A 20,757-nucleotide genomic window follows, 5' to 3' on the forward strand; every position below is an offset into this window, starting at 1 on the left:
GCAACCAAGTGAATCTTCTTCCATTAATATTATATTCCATTTCGGCCTATAGATCCTAAATGCTACACACTGGTCCTTTTAATTCACATTTAAGCTCTGGTGCTTAATATTTCAATATGGAAGTAACTGTTAACCTTCTTATAGAAACTTTCAACATGCTCCACTGATTACTGTTTTGTTTATTCAGGATAATATGGAGTGTATTATTACTATATTAAAGCATAAGGCTGCAGGCTATTATTAGGTATATATATTTTTTTATTCTCAATAAAATCCCATGTGCAGGCCAAACCAAACAGTGGATGTATCTACTATTAATGTGCATTTATCAAAGCATGATGTATTTTCCACCTCTGTGCCACAGAGCTCCATTGTTGTTGAAGACACCTCAATGAGCCTCAGCGTGTCACTGGGTGACATGTTCCTTCATCACCATGAACACCACACTGTAGTTTATTTTGACTCAATCCCACATATACTGTCTCCTTCCACAAACATTCACTAGAACACAACATGTGGATTAATCCGCTGCTGAAAATAGTCCCCAACAAATGCACTGTTTCCTCCTGTTTGAATAGTGTTTGATTAAAAACTACAGTGAACAGCTGTTTTAGGAAATTACTGAGCTTTTTTTTTTTCTTAAATGAAACGTCTTCAGTAGGAAATAATGGGCTTATTGGAGCTGAGAGCCTCAGACAGAGTGGGGATGTCAGAAAATACTGAGACAAACTAACACATTGTTGTTTTTGGTCGTTTCATGCGATTTTGACAATAAAAATATATACATTAACGTCAATTGCTTTTGACAGAAGCGCAATTAAGAATAATTTCTGTTAAACTCCGCTGGCCCGCCGGTGGGCCCGGCCGCTATTCTGTCTTTCGGAAGCTATTGCAGGTAGTCTTCAAGCCAGAGGGGAAGATACTGGTACCACATGAAACTAGAAAAACCGAAGGGATCAATTGATACCAATCTCGTCATGCTTGCTTGTCGGGAAGATTGTTAACTAACGCTACGAAGATACGCTAAATTTTGGCGAGGAAAAACTGGCATGGTGATTTTCAAAGGGGTCCCTTGATCTTTAACCTCAAGATATATGAATGGAAATGGGTTCCATAGTACCCAAGAGTCTCCCATTTACAGACCTGTCCACTTTATAATAATCACATGCAGTTTGACGCCAAAAACATACCGTTTTTTTAATGCAGTATATTTATTTAGTATTATTTTCGCTTATTCTGTAGTTGTGTGTTTGACTATTTCTGCATACTCGGGTCCCTAAACAGTCTTGAATTACATGCATTGGGCATCACTGTAAAGCTGCGACTCTTGTGGATCCAATGAGCCCTACTGTATTCATGTGTGATGATGTTACTCCCCATAGTGTTACATCCCAGTCTCCTGGTTAAGGTCATGTTTTAATTTTTTTTCAGTTTTGTTAGTATTTCCCTTTTTTATTTTAATATACTCACCTTGTCTCTCATAGTAGCCATTTCATTGCAGTTAGACCATCTTTTGAAACATGACCTCATTGTATAAAATTACAAGTGGTGACCTCTAGGACAATCACAGCCTCATGAAACTTGACAACCACAAACTACAGACCTAGAGCATTCAGAGGATGGATGGCTTTACTAGGTACATTGAAAATAAGGGGGTTTCTGAGCAGCTTCCAGAACAGCAATCTACAAATGTCAAAAGTTCTTGATACCAAATAACAACATGGCTTTTGCTATGGTGTTCCTCAAGGTCTTGGTGTATCAATGTTGGTATTTTGGAGGGATTATTGATCATTTTCATCAATTCTCGATTGGTACATTTTTTTTAAAATTTAGCACCAAATATGTGTAACAAGAGACGTAATAGAGCATGGGAATGATCATCACAAACTCATATCAACATGTTCTACGTTATTATACACTTTTGATTAATTAATTAATATTTGTTTCTTATTAATGACTAGAACAACTTGACACAGAGTGCTGAACTGCATCTCAAATTGATCTTCAGGTTCCTAGCTTTCAGTCGATGTACACCACTTCTATGTGACATCTACTGTTGACTATTTATCTAGCCCTAAACATCCCCTGTCCCTCACCCCGACCCCTCTAAAAAAAGAGGATGGAATGGAAAGGGGTTGGCAGAAAGGGCTCTGGTATAGCCACACGTGATGGCCATGTCAAGCTATTGAAGTCAAGCTAATTAGTGTTAAGGTTAACAACTCCCAGGTTAAAACCCAGTAACATACAGCCTGATGAAAATACTGTATAATGCTCCATTACTCTCACGTTGGAGAAAAATTAAAGTTCAAATAAATACAATGAATTAGAGTCTAAGAATTGCCAATTTAATGTAATGAAAAATGGGTTTCAAAAAGCCATTCATAAGGTTGAATGAATTATCAGGTTATCATTTGCTTTAATGAGACTTAACTATGCGTTTGACAGCTGAAGCATGCATTTTCCTTTATGTGTGATGCTGTTGTGGCCATTTTAATCGCGTCGTGACAGGATAATTCATGAGACACATTCATGCAAACAGCTCCTTTTGTAGGTCACATGAATATAAACACACCAAACCCTGGCACACACATACACACACACTGTAGGTCAAATGTGTATGGGCTGTAATGATGATGGATGGGCCTATTGAGCAATATGATAACACTAATAAGTGCTTTCCTAGAGTGACCATTAAATGGAAAATGTAACACCCAGCCAAGAGAAGAGCGCTGTGTGCGTATGTGTTTACTGTATGTAGATGTGTGTGTGTGTGTGTGTGTGTGTGTGTGTGTGTGTGTGTGTGTGTGTGTCTACTTACAGTGAACCGTTAGCTGGACGGAAGCGTTGGTCATGCCCACTATGTTGGTGGCGGTGCAGGTTAGCAGGAAGTTGTTGTCGTCTCTGCTCACATTGACCAAAGTGATGTTGATGGAAAGAATGGTGTGGTTGTCATAGACGCTGGCCTGGAGGATGAAATAAGAGAACGGGTATAAGCAAATAACGGCAGGAGTGTAACATGGGAGGAGGCAGGTTCACTAATGTTGTTATGAATATCAAGAAGTTAGCTAGCTAACTAGCCAGCAGACTCATTTAGCAAAGGTAGTAACGTCAATGTCATCATTATGTGCATTCACACAAAGTTGGCCGAATGGGAAGCAAATGATGTTATTCTGACTTGTGAGTGTCCACGCATGGTTACCGCCACTATTAGCCTTGTACTTCCTGTCAGCATTGAAATCAAAATATAAGTCTTAAAGGTCCCATATTCTAAAAAGTGAGATTTCCATGTCTTTTATATTATAAAGCAGGTTTAAGGGATATATAAATACTGTGAAAGTATCAAAACCCCTAATGTATGGAGAAATACAAACAGCCCGTATTTAGAAACTGCGTGTTTGAAACAAGCAGTCAGGATTTCTGTCTATTTGTGATGTCACAAATATACAATATTTAGACCATTTCACAGTTTTAAACGTAAACATTCTAAATGGGTCCTAGTTTATTTTCCTGTTGCAGTGTATGTGAATGACATCAGCTGACAGGAAGTAAAACATGGACCCAAGCTGTTGCCTAGCAACGCAATTCTGTTGCAATTCCATTGAAATGTACTAAAACGGAGCGTTTCAGACAGAGCGTGAATACAGGTATATTCAGACAGACAGAATGAGAAAAGTAATGTGTTTTTTGAACATTAAAGCATGTAAACATGTTCTAGTAGAAACCTGAAATACAAACATGAACTTAAAAATGAGCACGATATGTCCCCTTTAATATTAGGTTTTATGTAGCTGTAACTGCCGGTGATGGAGGCTTTGCTGTTATTAAGCCAAAGAGTTTGTCGTCACTTCTTTAGTTCTTTTCACCAAGTGGAAGATATCCTAGCTGATGTCTCGGCCTCTGAATTACAACTAGGAAGCTGCCGTGAAGATTTTTTTTTTTTTCCCGATGTGTTGCTTGTAATTACAGTCATTAAATTAAAATTTCATGTTGGGTTGTTATGTTTATATCTAAAATGTGCTCAAAAAATAAATGTCAAATTAAAATGCATAATTTCAATGGCGTTAGAATATCACCACGCCTTCTGGACAAACAGTAAGATATACGAACCATTAAGGATATCTTGAACTAACATACGTATCAATGGGCCTCATGCAGCAATATTCCCTTAAATTGATCTTATATTTTCTCTTCATTTTCTGTCAAGAGAAAAAAGGAGAGAGGTCAACTCCAGACTCACCAAACCTTCTTAACCATCCAAATCTGCTCTTACCCAGATGTGCTGAATGAGGAATCCCACTTGATCATATATTGGAGGCGTGTGGCCGATTGTTTATAATTAGCATAGGTAACGCCCCCTAAACACTATATAAGGGCAGGCGTTGTGCCGTATGCAAATACTCTGGCACATGCCCAAGAAATGGATAGATGCCAACAAAAAAAGGTCGTACGAGGAAGAAGAAAAACTTCAGCAGTGGTGAAACCGAGGTATTGTTAAGCCATTCAGAAACAGAGTTTATATAGTCTTAATGGGATTAATTGACCAATAGTATTTCTTTAGCCAACAAATGTAATAATCCAATCATTATGATTCCTCTTTAAAACTGACAACTAAAATGTATCCTTGCGTTGGACAAACAATTTACGGACTGTGACAGGAAGATTTAAAAAAGAAAAAAGAAAATGATCTTGGAAAGAATGCTCTCGACGACTCGTAAAATGTTCTTTTATGAGTCGTAAAGAGCAAACATAAGAAAATACTGGTGAATCTCAGAAATCGATGGGTACTAACAAAATAAGAACAAATAAAAAAGAGTAAATTTGTTCTTATATCGCTTCCTGTATGGGACCCATTGAGTGTGTTTGCATGTGCATTAGTAGGCTATAGGAGTTTTGAGCCTTACAGTCGGGCCACACACTGGGGACATGAGCAGTACGTGACAGCTGACTCGCTGAAAGGCTTTTCATTTAGGTGTGTTGGGCGTTTCGCTGGCATCTCCCCAGCCCGACGCCCCCGCCGCCGCGCCGCCTCAGAGTGACATTTTGGACCCAAGCATCGGCCAAAAGAATAACTTTATCAGGGCATTGCCACAGCCGCGGGCCGTGTGATGTCTCTTGCCACAGTCGGGTCCCGTCATGTGTGGCTTGGGACTCACGGCTCATTCCACGGAAGGACTGAGATCTCCTCCTCTCCGCTACGGAGGGGCTCTTTGGGTAAATTTTGTATCTGTTACTCAGGAAAAGACTGAGGCAAAGCGAAACAACGCGACGGTGAGAAGGAGAGAAAGACAGCGGGACCCCCCCCCGGGTGCTTCCACTTCACAAGATCCCGCAAGAGATGAGTAATTGATTACGTTTTCCGAGAGTTTCACTACAAAGCAGAATTCATGGATGTAATGGAAGACAAAAGTGCCATTTTGTCCTCGATTTCATCTAACTAGCTACGGCTAATTAATAAAACACGACTTCCACACTTCTACTCTGAGAAAAGCTCCACTACTGTACGACGTTTGTTTCTGCTGGAAAGCATTTCAATGATTGATGCCAACAGACACACATCAATTACTGCCAGCAGCTTGCTGGAATCACATGTAAAATGCAGCACTCACAAGTCTAGCTGTGTGTTTTCCTCAGTGTATGTGTGTGTGTGTGTGTGTGTGTGTGTGTGTGTGTGTGTGTGTGTGTGTGTGTGTGTGTGTGTGTGTGTGAAGGCTCCAGACTAACTTTTCAACTTTCTCAGCTGTTTGCACCAGCACATGATTTGGTCGCAACTTTTTTTTTTCTTTTTTTTCTCGGTACAGCATGGTATTAAAGTGGCAGTAGGCAGTATATTTTTGGCATCATTAGGCAAAAAATAAAAAAAATAAAAATAAATATAGGTTATGTAATACAATATGCTGAAAATAAACTTTCAGCATATTGTAATTCAAGTGTTCTGAGAGAAAACTAGACTTCTAGACCTCCTCATGGCTCTGTTCCCGTGAAGGGAGACTTTGACCAATCACAGGTAATTTCGTTGAGAGAGCGTTCCTATTGGCTGTGCTCCGGTCATGTGACCAGAACTTGGCGTTCCTTCACCAGATTTCACAATGGCGGCGGCGTCACAAACTTTCTCGTTTTACAGCTAAACCGTGCACTACAAGATGATTCTGAAAACATGTGAGGAGAGAAATAGACATTAACGTAACATAATATTGATTCAGTTTGACCGTTTGGTTGGAGTTTACGAGTGATTGACAGCCAGCTCTCATGAACAGCAGACCTCAGATCAAACTGCTTGTTTTCCTCCGGTCTGTGAAATCTTGCAGATGCCGTTAGGAGCACTGGAGGACACCGGAGGACACAGAGGAACATGAGGAACATGATTTTTCAGCTTTAATCCGTGGGGGAAAGTAACTAAGTATATTTACTCAAGTATTGTTCTTACCAACTGACAGGCTGGCTCAGTCGGTCTCTCCCTGCCTGCCCTATTTCGTCATCAGTAGCGAGCGAGTCGGAACCCACCAGCCTCCTCTCTCTACTTCATACAATAAAAAAAATAATAAGAATTTGTTTCGTAAAATGTTCTGCCGCTACGTTAACACGCATCACGTTCTGTGCACCGCTACGTACACACATATGGCCTTTAATGAGTCTCAAAACCTGAGACACATAAAAAAAACAGGTGCATACACGTGATACAAGCCCAAAAAAAAGCATTCGCAAGGCGAATAGTATCCTCGCGAGGGAGCATTTCTGCTCCGCGTGCACAAATGTGGTCCCGTAAGCACGGAGCTGTGATGAGCACAAGCTCGACCCTCCCTACGTGCTCGCAACTGCTCAACACTCGCTCGCTCGTCAAGTTGATTTTTGACACTACGAAGGTGAGGATGGAATAGACAGTGGCTGATGATAATGATCAACCACGTGAAATTTTAACTCGCACACTCAGAAACAATGATCACCGGAGCCGTGGTGTGTGTGTGTGTGTGACCTCCCTACCTCTTGTGCATTGATGGAGTGCAGGCCGTTGACAGGCCAGTCCACCTCAGGTAACGGAGATCCAGAGCCGTTACAGATCGCCGATACTCGATCACCCTCGATTACAGTGAGGTTGCTGTGGCTGACGCTGATATCTGGCAGTTCTGACAAACAGAGAGAGAGAGAGAATGTGAGGGAAAATATATTTATATCATATATATATATATATATATATATATATACAGTGTATACTGTATTTATAATAATATATCATACAAAAATCATCATCAGCAGTTAGAATACACAATCATTAAGGTCAAAGGGTGCATGCCAGGTGTGTCATTTCCACACTGTAAACTTACCACAATTGCTGATGTTCATATCGTTCAGCAGGATCTTACTGTAGCCATCAGCACAGTATAACTGTTGGCTGCTTAGCCCCGCCTCCCCTCTCTGTTGCCATAGCTGCAGCCAGCGAATCCCACAGCCGCAGGCAAACACCACCTCCTCTAAATGACTGGAGAGAAAAGAGACAGAAAGAGCACTGGCAGTATTAGCAATGCGCTAAATCTCATCAGTGACATTCACCTTCAAAAGCATGTTTATCACGTCAAAAACATAAAAGAAACCAAGAGCTTCTCGGCAACATTTGTTAGGTAAAATAATGGGTGACACCTTCAGCAGGCCCAGAGGGATCCCCACAATGAGATAGCTGAGAGTGAAGACGCAGTATTTCCCAGTGGGCCTGATGTGGGCCTGATGTGGGCCTGGACTATTCTAGCTCAAAATACAGACTGCTGAATTGGGCAGGTTGAGAGAATGACAGAAAGTGGATATGCACACATAGAAAAAAAGGTAAATTATAGCACTTCATCACACACAAATACACACAAAAATCCTGGAATGAATGGAAGCTCACAGATTGGTGATTATGTAATACCCAAGGGGGGGGGATATTTCTGTGAAAAGTGTGTTTTATGCAGTGAGTCAGTCCAGTAACCATTCTAAAATACAACTTTCTCATCAGACAGCTGGCATTTCACATAGGTGTGGTACCTTCTGACAGCAGAAAATTATTGTAAAAATATACATTTGAGTAGTGTATCATGGTATCATGGTATCGTGGTTGCTTGATTTCAAAGTTGTTGTTTTATTTCAGCTGTTTTATAGCAGTTGTTTTTAAGTCTGAGCATATTCATCATGGTCTCATCCTTACTTGTCACATCTTGCTGCTTGGGCAGAGGTCATCATATAAATCCTTTATTTAATCAGGTAAAAAAACTCATTGAGATTAAAATCTCTTTTCCAAGAATGACCTGGCCAAGAGGGCAGCACAGACATTGTTACAACAATAAAAACAAGCAATACAAGCAGACAGAATACAACCGTCACACACCATGAGTGAACGAGCATGACATCCAGTTTGTATGCAACACAAAAATGTGCTATAACACACAAACAGGTCAATATCCAAACAATTCAGTGAGAAAATCAAGAGCAATCACATCGACCTATATATAGCGCCACTTCCCAGATCCTTTAGAATGGACTTAAATTCCCCCGTACAGTAGTAATCAGCTCTGACAGTTTCAGGTCCTTCTGTACAGTATTCCAGGAAGAAGGAGCAGCGTATTTAAAAGCTTTTTTGCCTAGCTCCGTTCTAACCTTTGAGACCAACATCTGTAGAACATTGTGAGAGCGCCAGGCCATATTGATTGCGGTTTGTGCACATGTATGTACACAGATATGAAGGAACCAGTCCAAGGAGTGATTTATATATATAAGAGCCAACCAATGTGAAAGCCTGCGGACATACAGAGATGGCCTTTTAGCAGTCGCATACAGGGTACAGTGGTGAACCAGATTTCCACAGCCAGTAATAAAACGTAAAGCCCAATGGTAACCAGTATCCAGCTTCTGTAGGCACTGGTCAGGTGCATTCATATAAAGCAGATCACCGTAATCCAATGAAGGTGAAAAAGTTGCTGAAATCAAATGTTTCCTCGTCTGGAGGGAGAAACAGGATTTGTTTCTAAAAAAGAACCCCAATTAAATTTTAAGTTTAAAAATCATGTTTTCAATGTGTGATTTGAAAGACAGTTCATCATCAGCGTCATTATAGCGCCTTTTGCGTAATATCTTTAAGGTGAAGGTGCGTGCATGGTTGTAACGTTGTAACGGTGGCGGTTATGCAACATCACTCAGTTAGGGTTAGTTAAAAACATCATAGTCTGGCTTAAAATAAGTACGTGTGTAATGTAACATAAGCTATGAATGTGACTCTGTGGCGTAGCAAAACAAGACATCTTATATAGACGCCAAAGGATGCTTTGTGCGTTGGTCATCAAGACGCTGCTGGCCACTGCCCAAGCGTTGGTTTTTGACATCCTTTTTACTTCCATTTTATAGAAGCTCTTTTTTGTGTTTTTATACTATATAATTGATGTAAAAAATAGTTGTGAAACAAGCAACACAAGAATTCATTGCCTTACAAAAGAAGCCCACAGACAGTCTTCAAGCTCATCTCTGCCCGTGCAGTACTGCATGATATGTGCAAGATGCTGCTCTATTACAGGCACTGTACAAATATGTGTTTATAGGATCATTTTATGTTTACTTGAAGTAGCCAATGAAGTAAATGGCCAACACACAGGTCATCTACACATAAAAAATAGCTATTTTCTGCATTTTTACCCTTTTTGTAATACTCCACACAGCTTGTCAGAAAACACCACCAGGTTATCATATTTTCTAGTTTGCGGCTGAGAGTGTCATAAAACAGCGACCTCTCACTGTCTCAAGGATTAATCCTTCTCCTTGCTGAAAGTCAGTGCAGGAAGGTTCATAAGTAACTCTCAGGTCCTACTCTGAGGTAGGAGTATTTTTAGCCCTATAGGTTCACTTTCAGCATGATTCCTAGGGGTGATTGTGAGACGCTTGATAGATATGGGCCCTGGTGATCAGTGTCCAAAATTCATATGCCATGTAGAGTGTAACTTCACACATTTACACACCAGTGGTGTGAGAAATAAACAACACAAAAATAAGAAATCTTTATTTAAATATATCCCTTCCAACATGATTGGTCGATGCCCTTATTCACAAAATCAGAAATATCGACTTTGTTCTGAAAATAAAGTATGCCGCTTTTTTGCAGCCTAATATTCACGTTCTGTCTGTAAGTACTTATGGCAAAAACAGCAGTTAGAAAAAAAGATATCGCTATGTGAATTAATCAGACGAAAAAAACGCAACCGGTGTGTAAAGGCCTGAAATCCTCCATTAGAGCGCAGCAAAACTGAAAGGTATGATTAGTAATTCTATAATGGTAAGCATCTAAAAAGTATTAGAAATGAGCTTCAATCCAAATTCGAAATATTGTAATTTAATTGTTCTCTATACGGAATTCAGAGCGTATCTATTGCCTCCCCACGGCTCTCAACATGATGACGGCTAAGCTGGCGGCTAGCAGCGAACGGTGCTAACAGCGCAAACAACTGACAGATCTAACAGTGTTAACCTGAGGGTGGGTGCTACGCCTCCGTGACAGCTGTAACCGCCGTATGAGAGCAGTCCAGAATGGCAACCATGCATGAGCTAGCCAGTGGGGCACGCTCACATGCACTAAAAGCACGCGTGGCCAGCTATGTCAACAAAGCACAAAGAAGCTCAGATTACAACACACACAGAGGGAGAGAGACTTCATTCTCTGCTCAGGTAGACATTACTCCTCTATATCTTTACATAGACAATAGTTGTTTGATGCTATATCAATGCTCTGAATATCGACATTAGCACCTTTATGTTTTTGTAAACTATCCTGATATTGGGTTTGAATTGGGTGTGGTCATGCTCGCACATTTATTACGAAAATTAAGCAATTAATTACGTGTAAAAAAAACACGTCGGTTTTCCCGCCTAAACAATTGCAACAAAACCTCTCTGCTTCCGCTCAATCTGACTCGTCTCTATGTATGCCTTTTGCAATTCCCCAAGACTGGTTCAGCTGTACCCTCTCTCCCTCCACTTCAGCCTCTCCCTCTCCAGACATCATTATGTCCCTGATGTCCCGAACATGGAGCTTGATAATGTAAGTTGCTAACTACAGAGAAAGTTAAGCTCTGCATTATATTAACTGATTTATTAGCATATTATTATCAAATCGAGGGAGATGTTAATCAAGACATGATCAGCCACGTCTACAGAGTCTAGAGAAATGGTCTAAATAGCTAAATGAGCTGTTTTTATTAACTAGGTTCTAATAGTTATGAATTTTTTACTCTGATTTTTGTGGATGCTTAATGAGACACTCAACTTTGATATAATTTGTACTATTTCAAACCAGATCCCGGTGTCTTTAAAGCAAACCACAGCCTCTCCAAAACAGAAACTAAATCCAGTTAAGGCCTGGGAACCCTGTCTCCTACAAAATCACTTTCCCATACAAATAAACTAAATTCTCAATTATGTTTGGAGGAAACTTATTTTCTCCTAGATTATGGTCACCGTTTTAAAGGTCCCATATCATACTCATTTTCAGGTTCATACTTGTATTTTGTGTTTCTACTAGAACATGTTTACATGCTGTAATGTTAAAAAAAAACTTTATTTTCCTCATACTGTCTGCCTGAATATACCTGAATTCACCCTCTGTCTGAAACGCTCCGTTTTAGTGCATTTCAACGGAATTGCAATGAAATTGCGTTGATAAGCAACAGTTGGGGTCCTTGTTTACATCCTGTCAGCTGATTTTATTTACATAAACTGCAACAGGAAATAAACTGGGACACATTTAGAATGTTTACGTTTAAAACCCTGTAATGGTCTAAATATTGTATATTTGTGACATCACAAATGGACAGAAATCCTAATGGCTTGTTTCAAACGCGCAATTTCTGAATACGGGCTGTGTGTATTCCTCTGTATATTGAGCCTTTTGATAGTTTAACAGTATTTATATCGCACTTAAACCTGCTTCATAATATAAAAGACATGAAACCCTCACTTTTTACAATATGGGACCTTTAAACACGTGATCAACATTGTAAATTAAAACAAAACAATGCAACAAAACTACTTGATTAGGTTTAGTAAAACATGGTTTGGCTCAAAAATAAGTATGTTTGTTATGTTATTTAAGTTACTTAAGTTACGTAAATTAAAATAAGTCATCGTTGACTTTTGGTTTCAAACGAACAGCGACACGGACTTCCGCAGACTTTGATTAAAAATGTATTTGTGATACATAAAAAAATTAAAAATCAGGGAGAAAATAAGTTTCTCTCGAAATATAATTGACAATGCAGTTTGAAACGGCAAATACTATCCATTCCAATGAATTTGTGGTAAGTGTATTTGCTAATTTGGGCAAAGTAAAGTTTCATTTAACCTCCTCTGGCTCTGCTGTATATAGTTCACTACAACAGCTACAGATTTCCAGGGTAAGTCTTCCAGTATTTACTTTCAGTTGGACTCAAGACGAGTGCTTGAGATTATTTCGTTTAGCTTTTTGGAAAGCACACCATGCTCCCATCGACCGTTGCTGTTACCAGAGTCCGTGTCTCCCCAAGTGTCTCGAAAAATGACAATAGCACCCATGCTGAGTTTCTGAGTAGAGATGTAATTTTAGAGCAAAGACAAGACATTGTGTCACAGTCACCTAAATTTAGAAACAGATCCGACTTTTCACTCTTTCTTACCCTTTCTACTTTTCACCCTTTTTATTTTACTGAATTGATTAACATGCACTCCAAAGCATTCCTCTTTAGGTATCTCTGTCCTGTGTTGTCGCATACATCATTTTGTGGACAGCTATTCCTCCGCTGGAGCTCCATGATGTCGCTATTTGTGGCTGATGGGAGATTTGTGACACAGCTGTATCTGTAAGATTCATGGAGGTGTGAAGGACAGAGTGTAGGAACGAGACGGCGTCTTTTTTTCTTTCTTTTTTTTTTCCTTCAGTGAAACAAGTCGTTGAAACTTGAGTTGATTGTGCTGTTGACGGTGTCTGGGTGGTTTACTAGGGACAGCTGTAGGTGAAGGACAGTTCTATCACCATCTACACATATACCCTTTTCACACCAATGAACAGCGTTGGACCAGGGTTAACCTAACCTGTTGCATGTATGGAGCTGTAATGTATGCAAAAACATACAGACAACACACAGATTTACAGGATCTATTCATCAACATGAACCTTTTTTCCTCTGTCTAGCTACAGTACCCATTTATCATATATCAGACTACATTGTGCTATCTAATATGATAATAGAGGTTACATTTACAAAAGGATTAGACACTTCTGAAGACTGAAATGTATATTTCACTCACTATTCCACCATCCGAGCTAAGATTTACTTCATATAGTAGACCTACTAACGTTTTCAGCTGGGCATGTGGCAACTGTTGGATAATGTAAGAGTTTGTCCATACATATTAAAATGAGTTTATATGTGACCCGCTCTATCGAAATGAGTCGTAAGTCGCGGCAGCGCATTCTTGTAAAAACACGTTTTTTAATGAAAAGGTGTTTTTTTTTGTTTTTTTTTTATGCGTTTCTGAATAAATAAAGTCTCAGCTTTAATACAAAGTAAGAATCGATGTAAAATTCAAATGATAGGTCTAGTTTTGAAGCTCTTAAACATAACGTTGTCGTAAAGTTTTTACCGGAAGTCCGCTGTGTATTGACGCGGCTCAATAGAGTTGATTGACAGATTGTGGTTGACAGAGGAGATAGCTGGCTTGACAAGATGAATTCACGTATGGAAAACATCGCTCGACTTTTAAATTAAATTCCTGTTAGAGGTGCTACATCTGAAGACAACTGAACCGACTTAAATTCAGATTATTTCACCGCACCGGGTGATGAGGACAGCCCTGCTAACGCTAGAGGCTAGGCTAGCTCTCAATCCGCTGATCAGGACGGAGAAAGTGAGTTGGAGGAAGGTGAGGAGGAAGATATTCCACTCATGGCTGAGCCGATGATGGCACGAAATGTCTCTGATTATAGTTATTAAATCAGGACAGTGTTATAGAGACTGAGATCGCCCGGCCGGGAGTACCAGTGTAGCTGCAAAATGTAAAACAGCGCCGCCCTCTACACCGGAGGAGATGGAGAGAAGACGCGACCAGATGAAAGAAATGACTGATGGTAAGTTCTGATAGTTTAACTACACTATCCTTATTTTATCTGTTTGTTTTAAAGACTTCTAAAATCCCTAGAGCAGTCTAAGAAGTATTAATAGCAGCTAATAATGTGTGTGTCACTGTGTGTAGTCTATAGGTGTCTGTCTGTCTCAGGTGTGTCTCTCTGGTGGTCTGTCTCAGGTGTGTCTCTGAGGTGTCTGTCTGTCTCAGGTGTGTCTCTCTGGTGGTCTGTCTCAGGTGTGTCTCTGGTGGTCTGTCTCAGGTGTGTCTCTGAGGTGTCTGTCTGTCTCAGGTGTGTCTCTCTTGGGGGATATCATTTTAAATAGCAAAAGAAATAGCTTAACGTATAGTAAAATGATGTTGTATATTAATCTGATATCACATGGTGAATAGGCTATGTTAATTAATATAGGGCTGTATTAATATGGTAATGATCAGGCCTCATTCAACAATGATTCAACATGATTTAGCCAGCTTAAAATCTTTGAGATGACTTGATTTTTCACTTTATGCTTTTCACTTTATGTCATTTTGTAGATGAGAAACATCTGGATCTCCTTGAGAAGATCAGCTCCCATATGACCTTGTCAAAGGATACAGTGAGCTCCAGGAGAAGCCAGCAGAATGAGTACAGGCAACACATTTCATAGTCTTTCTATTATGTCTATATTTCTATTATATATTATATTATATAATATTGTACATACATAATATGTACATAATATTTGTTCATATGCCATCCATTTTCTAGTATGTTTTTTATTGTTTGGATATGGACTTGTAAGTTTGTGCATGTACCTGTGTGCACATGGCTCCATATTTAATATTTTTAATTGTGTATTCTTCATATAATTATTATTATATTGAAATAAACATATATACTATATATTATATAATATGTACAGTATATTTTTTTTATATTTTATCAATTTTATTCCATACATTTTGGATTCTTTTCTACATGGACTTCTAGCCCTATCTACTGTTCTGCTTGTGGTCATACGCGTGCACGTGGCCACGTGCACATCACATGCTCGTGACTATGTGCACATGTATGGATGAAAGTATGTGTAGGCTAAATTATGAAATGTTGGTTGTCACTTTTGACCAAAACATATTGTGTTCATTTAGACTTGAGTCTTAATAAATGTGTTTTAATCAATGCAAAAAATGTCTGAATATGAATTCTTATCTTTAATGCCCTTTTTCTCAAAAGTAATGTTTCATGACAGTCGAACTTTGAAAGAGCATATCTCATTGAATATTTGTCGTAGAAAGATAATCTTGGTATTGCCATAAAGCTGAGACTTTCCTCTTTACAGTCAGACAGATAACTCAAAATGTGTTTTTCGGGGTCAATGTGACTCATAATGATGGAGCAGGTCACATATTTCATTTAGTTTTTCTAATTGCTTGATAATGTACAGAACTGGGACTGGGTTTGTTACTTTATGACAGATGGAACAGACGACAGATGGATCTTTTAGCAGGTTTATTTTGAAAGATAAAAAGTTAAAAAAGGTAACGTTACAAATAGAAGATGTGTAAACACATTTTATAAACAGATGCGTGTACACTTGGCGGTACCGTGAGGTATTGTTAACAATGTGTGTTTATGTGTAACGTAACGGCGGATGTCTCTCTCATTCAGCAGCCTTGTTATGTTCGTTTAACGTTACACTACGTTGTTCCTCACCATCCCGTCATCTAATGCTTTTTTCTTCCTCACCGCGGACGGCTCCCGCACATTGAAGTCTCGCCACACATCCGTGTTGTTCTAGTCCGTCGTTCAGCTCCGGTGTGTCTGAAAACATTCCTGCTGCCGTCCCACAGTTTGTTTATGAGCCACGGCGACCTGAGACAGTTGTGCCACGGACTGTGCGCCCTCATTTGCAACCGAATAGGTTTGTCCCGCCTCGTTTGTTAGCTACCCTGGTCCGACCCACCTCTCGACCTGGGTCGCAAAGGCGAGTCGATCAACGCGGGTTAACCCTTTCATACACACAATCAACCCTGGTTCAACCCTGGTTGAGTCCTCAGTTTGAAAGGCGTATTATAAATATATGCAGTCACACACACTAAAGGTGCAGGTAGAAAGAGCAACACACACACAGGAATAGATACGTCTACATATACATGGACAAATAATATTGGGCAGTTAAAAAGATTTAAAAGCAGTTAAAGATTATCAATGAAAAATATAATGGAATACATCAATAAATATTTGATAGTTAAAGTTACAATCTCAAAGACCTCTTTGGCGGCGCCTATGGTGAGAAACGGTAATTGCAGGCTTGTTTTTGGATCTCACTTCCCAGAGAAAGAAACAGTGTCGCCTATTTAACGTCAGTCAGTTCAATCAGGAGAGACAAGTGAATGTAGAAAAGATAATTGTTTGGTATAACAGATGATGAGATAGTAAAGGCTATAGTGTTTGGCGCTTAGACTCTACGGGGAGATTTGTAATGGTGGGGTGTCTGCACTGAGCAGCAGCAAGATAAATCCCCCCCCCCATGGAGTCCAGACATTGGTGGTGGTGGCTGATGATTTTGCTGATACTGGTAGGCTGATGAGTCTGATCAAAATGATGAATGAAGCTGATGAATCTGCAAATACAGGACGGTGATGTGGAGGCGGAGGGGGGCGCGGAAGAGCAGCACGAACATGAGTCCTGCACCAGGTCTGATTTTCAAGACCCGCTCTTGCCCCGGCACCACAGTGTCTCAATACCGCACCTGCCACCCGCACGTATGACTATCAATTAGTGCCTCAACCCAACCCGACCCGTTGACGCGAGATCCGCGGCCCATCCCGAAGCCGGAAATCCTATAATAAAATGATCCAATAAGGGATCATTTTGTGCCTTTCATACATTTGAAACTAAGATAATATATTTTAAAATTAAGGAAATTCACAAATACAATTTAAATGAATGTTATTTTGCTTAGTCTAATTATATTGAGCAGTACATCTACACTGTTAACGTGCCTGTTAGTTACGCACCTGTTTAAATGGGCTCTCATATTCCAGGTGGCGCAGAAGACAGAGCTGATACCCAATCAGAGGATTAAAGGGACTCTATTTAAGAATCAGAAATGTCTTGTTAACAGCGACACCTGTGGCTGTTAAGTCAACGAAAGTCAGCGTCCTGTTGCTCACGCTTGTGCTCGCTCTACATAGACAGTGAGGCGACACACGTCCACAATATCACTCTATATTTCAGCTGCTTGGCAGTAATGTTAGCTGACCAGACGAAGGTCTCTCCATGAATCAATGCTGATACTTTGTTTTCCTGCCTCAGACTCCCGACCGCGGCCGGAGGGAAAAGGGGAGATACCGGCGTTTTAGTCGGAGACAATAACGTAACTCTTCTGCAGTGTGTAGTGTGCGCGCATGCACGTGAGAGGTGGAGCGAATGAGAACGTGCGCTGTGTGTGAGTGAAGACAAGCAGGCAGGCAGTGGAGCAGAGTACAGCAGAGACTCCGAACCCTGGAGACCAAAGCTACGGTCTCCCCAGTGTCTTCTGACCGCGGTCTGGAGGCTTCACTAGATATAACTTTGCGGTTTTGGTGCTTCTGTGTAGTTTGCGTTGGAAGAGCGTAGCCACACACAAGCGCGCATAGGAAACACCAACCCGCAATGATTTATAAGAGTGTAAGACGTTACAAAGAGTCCCTTTAAAACATGAAATGATTAGTTTCAATTCATTTTAATAGGCTCAGTCACCACTGTGTTACCGCATTCGGCGACAGATAGTGTCCTAACAGACATTTATTTGGACTAAAAGAATATTACTTAAATAATGAAAATGGAGCGTAAAAGCAAATATAATGCTTTAAACTTTCCTTTAACCTCCAATCAGTTGGTTTAAAAAGTAAAACAAAATGTTTTTCCCCTTTACCAATCAGTTGATAAAATAATTAAACACATGTATTTTATTGTTTTTTCTTTATCTTTCACTAGCTCATTATAGTTTTCAAATCATTAGTTTAGCAACCTTTCTCATTTTCCTAAACTAACTTAATGTGTTAGCATCTAAATACTGTAGCGTTGTTAGTTAGTTGACTTGTCTGACAACCTTTTACTACCTTTCGTCAGTTTCAGGGAGACACACACACACACACACACACACATGCACACACAAACACAAACACACACACACACACACACACACACACACACACACACACACACACACACACACACAGGGCAAAGATGGATTAGTTCTTTACCAGCCTGCAGGCGTGCTGTGATGAATGCTAGCTATCTAGTGTGTTTGTTGGTGTGTTTGCTAAGGGGAAGGGGCAAGAGTAATGAACATTTGTTGATGTGAACCCCGAGCTGATTGCACACACGCAAACACACTCACACACAGACACAAACACACACACACACACACACACACAAACACACACAGTCCTCTGCTAATATCCAACCTTGAGATCAATAGGTGCATTATTACAGCCTCAGCCACAGGTTTGATAAATAGAACAAATTGGATTTGTCTGCAGAAAAAATGCCTCAGGACTGAAATACAGCCTGAATTACACTGAGTCAAAAACAGACTGAGATGGAGCCGAATCACAAAACAAAAGGGTATCCTCAAAAATGTTGATTTCCCACTAAAGCATGACCGAATAACAAAACAAAAGGGTATCCTCAAAAACGTTGATTTCCCAATAAAGCATGACAATTGTTTTCCTTATGTTAAGCTTTTCAGACAATCTGTTTTGCAGCAGAGAGCGGGCATTAGCGTTCATTATCAATCATATAAAAAGCTTTTTTTTAAAGCATTTTATATTAAAATAAATAATTAAATAATTATATAAAAAATAAAACACATTCCTCGTTCTTGTACAATGCTCTTTTACTACACAATGGGAATGCAGCCCAGCACTGGGAATAAAGGGGAAATTAAACTAATATGTTTATATATTTTTATTTATTTATTTAATTCTCTCATTTTTATTATTCTTAATTTTTTTTTATTTAATTTATATATTTTAGCATCTACTGTCTTTTTATTGTCTATTTAGACTGTATGACATATGGCATGAAATATTCCAAAAACTCCCCCTAACGTAACAGAATTGCGTTGCTAGACAACAGCTTGGGTCCATGTTTACTTCCTGTCAGCTGACGTCATTCACATACACTGCAACTGGGACACATTTGGAATGTTAACGTTTACTGGCAGCTACAGGCGTGGTTTAGGTGCATGTAATGCAACAACACAGAGAGGCAACAGTTGGCGGCTCATGAAGAGGTTAGCATACACAGATGCTGAGTATTTCTTCATTGAAAGAAGAGTGAAGGTCAAAACTGAAGACTTTTTTTGATGGAAAATATATTTTTGCTCTTCTCCTGACTGGCTTCGGCAAGAGTTGGAATGACAGATGGTATTTTTTTAAAGTACCTGCCTTTTTCTAAACAGTTTCCAATGATGCCCACCGAACCCCCAGACACACCCCCCTGACTAGCTAAAACTGTGTGATTGTGATACATTTCCAGATATGCCTTCACCTTTGATAGCACCTGAGCTGGCACCATCCAGGAACTCACACACGCACACACACACACACACACACACACACACTCTTCACACATCACGCTACAGCCCTGCAGGTTGTGTTACCGCTGATGAAAAATGGAATCTCAGCCAAGACCAAAAAAAATACACCAAGCTCTTCTCAGGATCACAGTGTTCGTGTCTGATTATTGTCAGTCTACTGGCCTATATTCATTAGCTAGATAAGAAAAGATTAAAAAAAAGACACGCACTTCCCACTGCCCAAATGCCCGGGTGAGAGAAATATCTAGCAGAGTAGAAGCAGATAGATCCGCACACCCAAGAGTCTAGTGCTCAAAACGTTACACAGCATTAAAGTCCTTCTGACGGGAGCTACTTGGTGTGCAGCTCTATCTGTTTCAACTCTGCTCGTACTCATTAGCTCTCATTAGCATGTCGGAGGCACGGCATGGTGCGGCACCACTTGATTTTATAATTCCATGCCAGCCAAAGAACAGTGGGATTATTTAATGACATAAAGGAGAGAAAGTTTCAATTAGGGAGGCATCAGTGTTATCTGTGGAAGGGAGGATCAGCTCAGATGAAGCTGTCCTGATATCTTTACTTTGATAATAAAAATCTGTTACGCATCTCTTTACCAATTATGAAGAGCTAATCTATTTGCATCATCTGAATACGGCTTTGTTGTCTGTGAATGTGTCTCATAGCAGAGCCAGTGAGCCAGAGGCCCAGATCCAAAGTCCACCGTGAAGGTGTGGTCCAGGGGTCGGCAACCTTCAATATCAAAAGAGCCATTTTAGGCAAAAAAAAAAAAAAAGGCCAAAACATTTGAGCATTGTGATGAAGGTAACACAGCTTATAGTCTAAGTATACAGTACAGTATATAAGTCTAAAGTAGTGAGGGCTCAAGTGCAAATGTACTACAGAGTATTAGGGCCAAATTGAGGGGAAAAAAATCTGAGATTTTGAGAATAAAGTCATAATATTGCAAGAAAAAAAGTCGTAATATTACGAGAATGAAGTCATAACTTTATGAGAAAAAAGTTATAATATTCTGAGAATAAAGTCATAAGTTTAAGAGAAAAAAAGTCGTAGTATTACGAGAATAAAGTCATAAGTTTAA

The 20,757-nt window shown here is 39.8% G+C and overlaps 1 protein-coding gene across 4 annotated transcripts in view; it reads right to left on the bottom strand.

The window, feature by feature from the left end:
* Positions 1–20,757, bottom strand: part of LOC141765507 (NT-3 growth factor receptor-like) — a 258,306-nt gene that overhangs the window by 110,019 nt on the left and 127,530 nt on the right. For all 4 annotated transcript variants that reach the window (XM_074631527.1, XM_074631525.1, XM_074631528.1 and 1 more), the window contains exons 5-7: positions 7,320–7,474; positions 6,979–7,121; positions 2,819–2,963 (exon numbers count right to left, since the gene is read on the bottom strand). In XM_074631527.1, coding sequence (XP_074487628.1) covers positions 2,819–2,963; positions 6,979–7,121; positions 7,320–7,474 — 443 coding nt within the window. The remainder of the gene's footprint in view (positions 1–2,818; positions 2,964–6,978; positions 7,122–7,319; positions 7,475–20,757) is intronic.

This window comes from Sebastes fasciatus, chromosome 4 (genome assembly GCF_043250625.1).
Source record: "Sebastes fasciatus isolate fSebFas1 chromosome 4, fSebFas1.pri, whole genome shotgun sequence".
NCBI lineage: Eukaryota > Metazoa > Chordata > Actinopteri > Perciformes > Sebastidae > Sebastes > Sebastes fasciatus.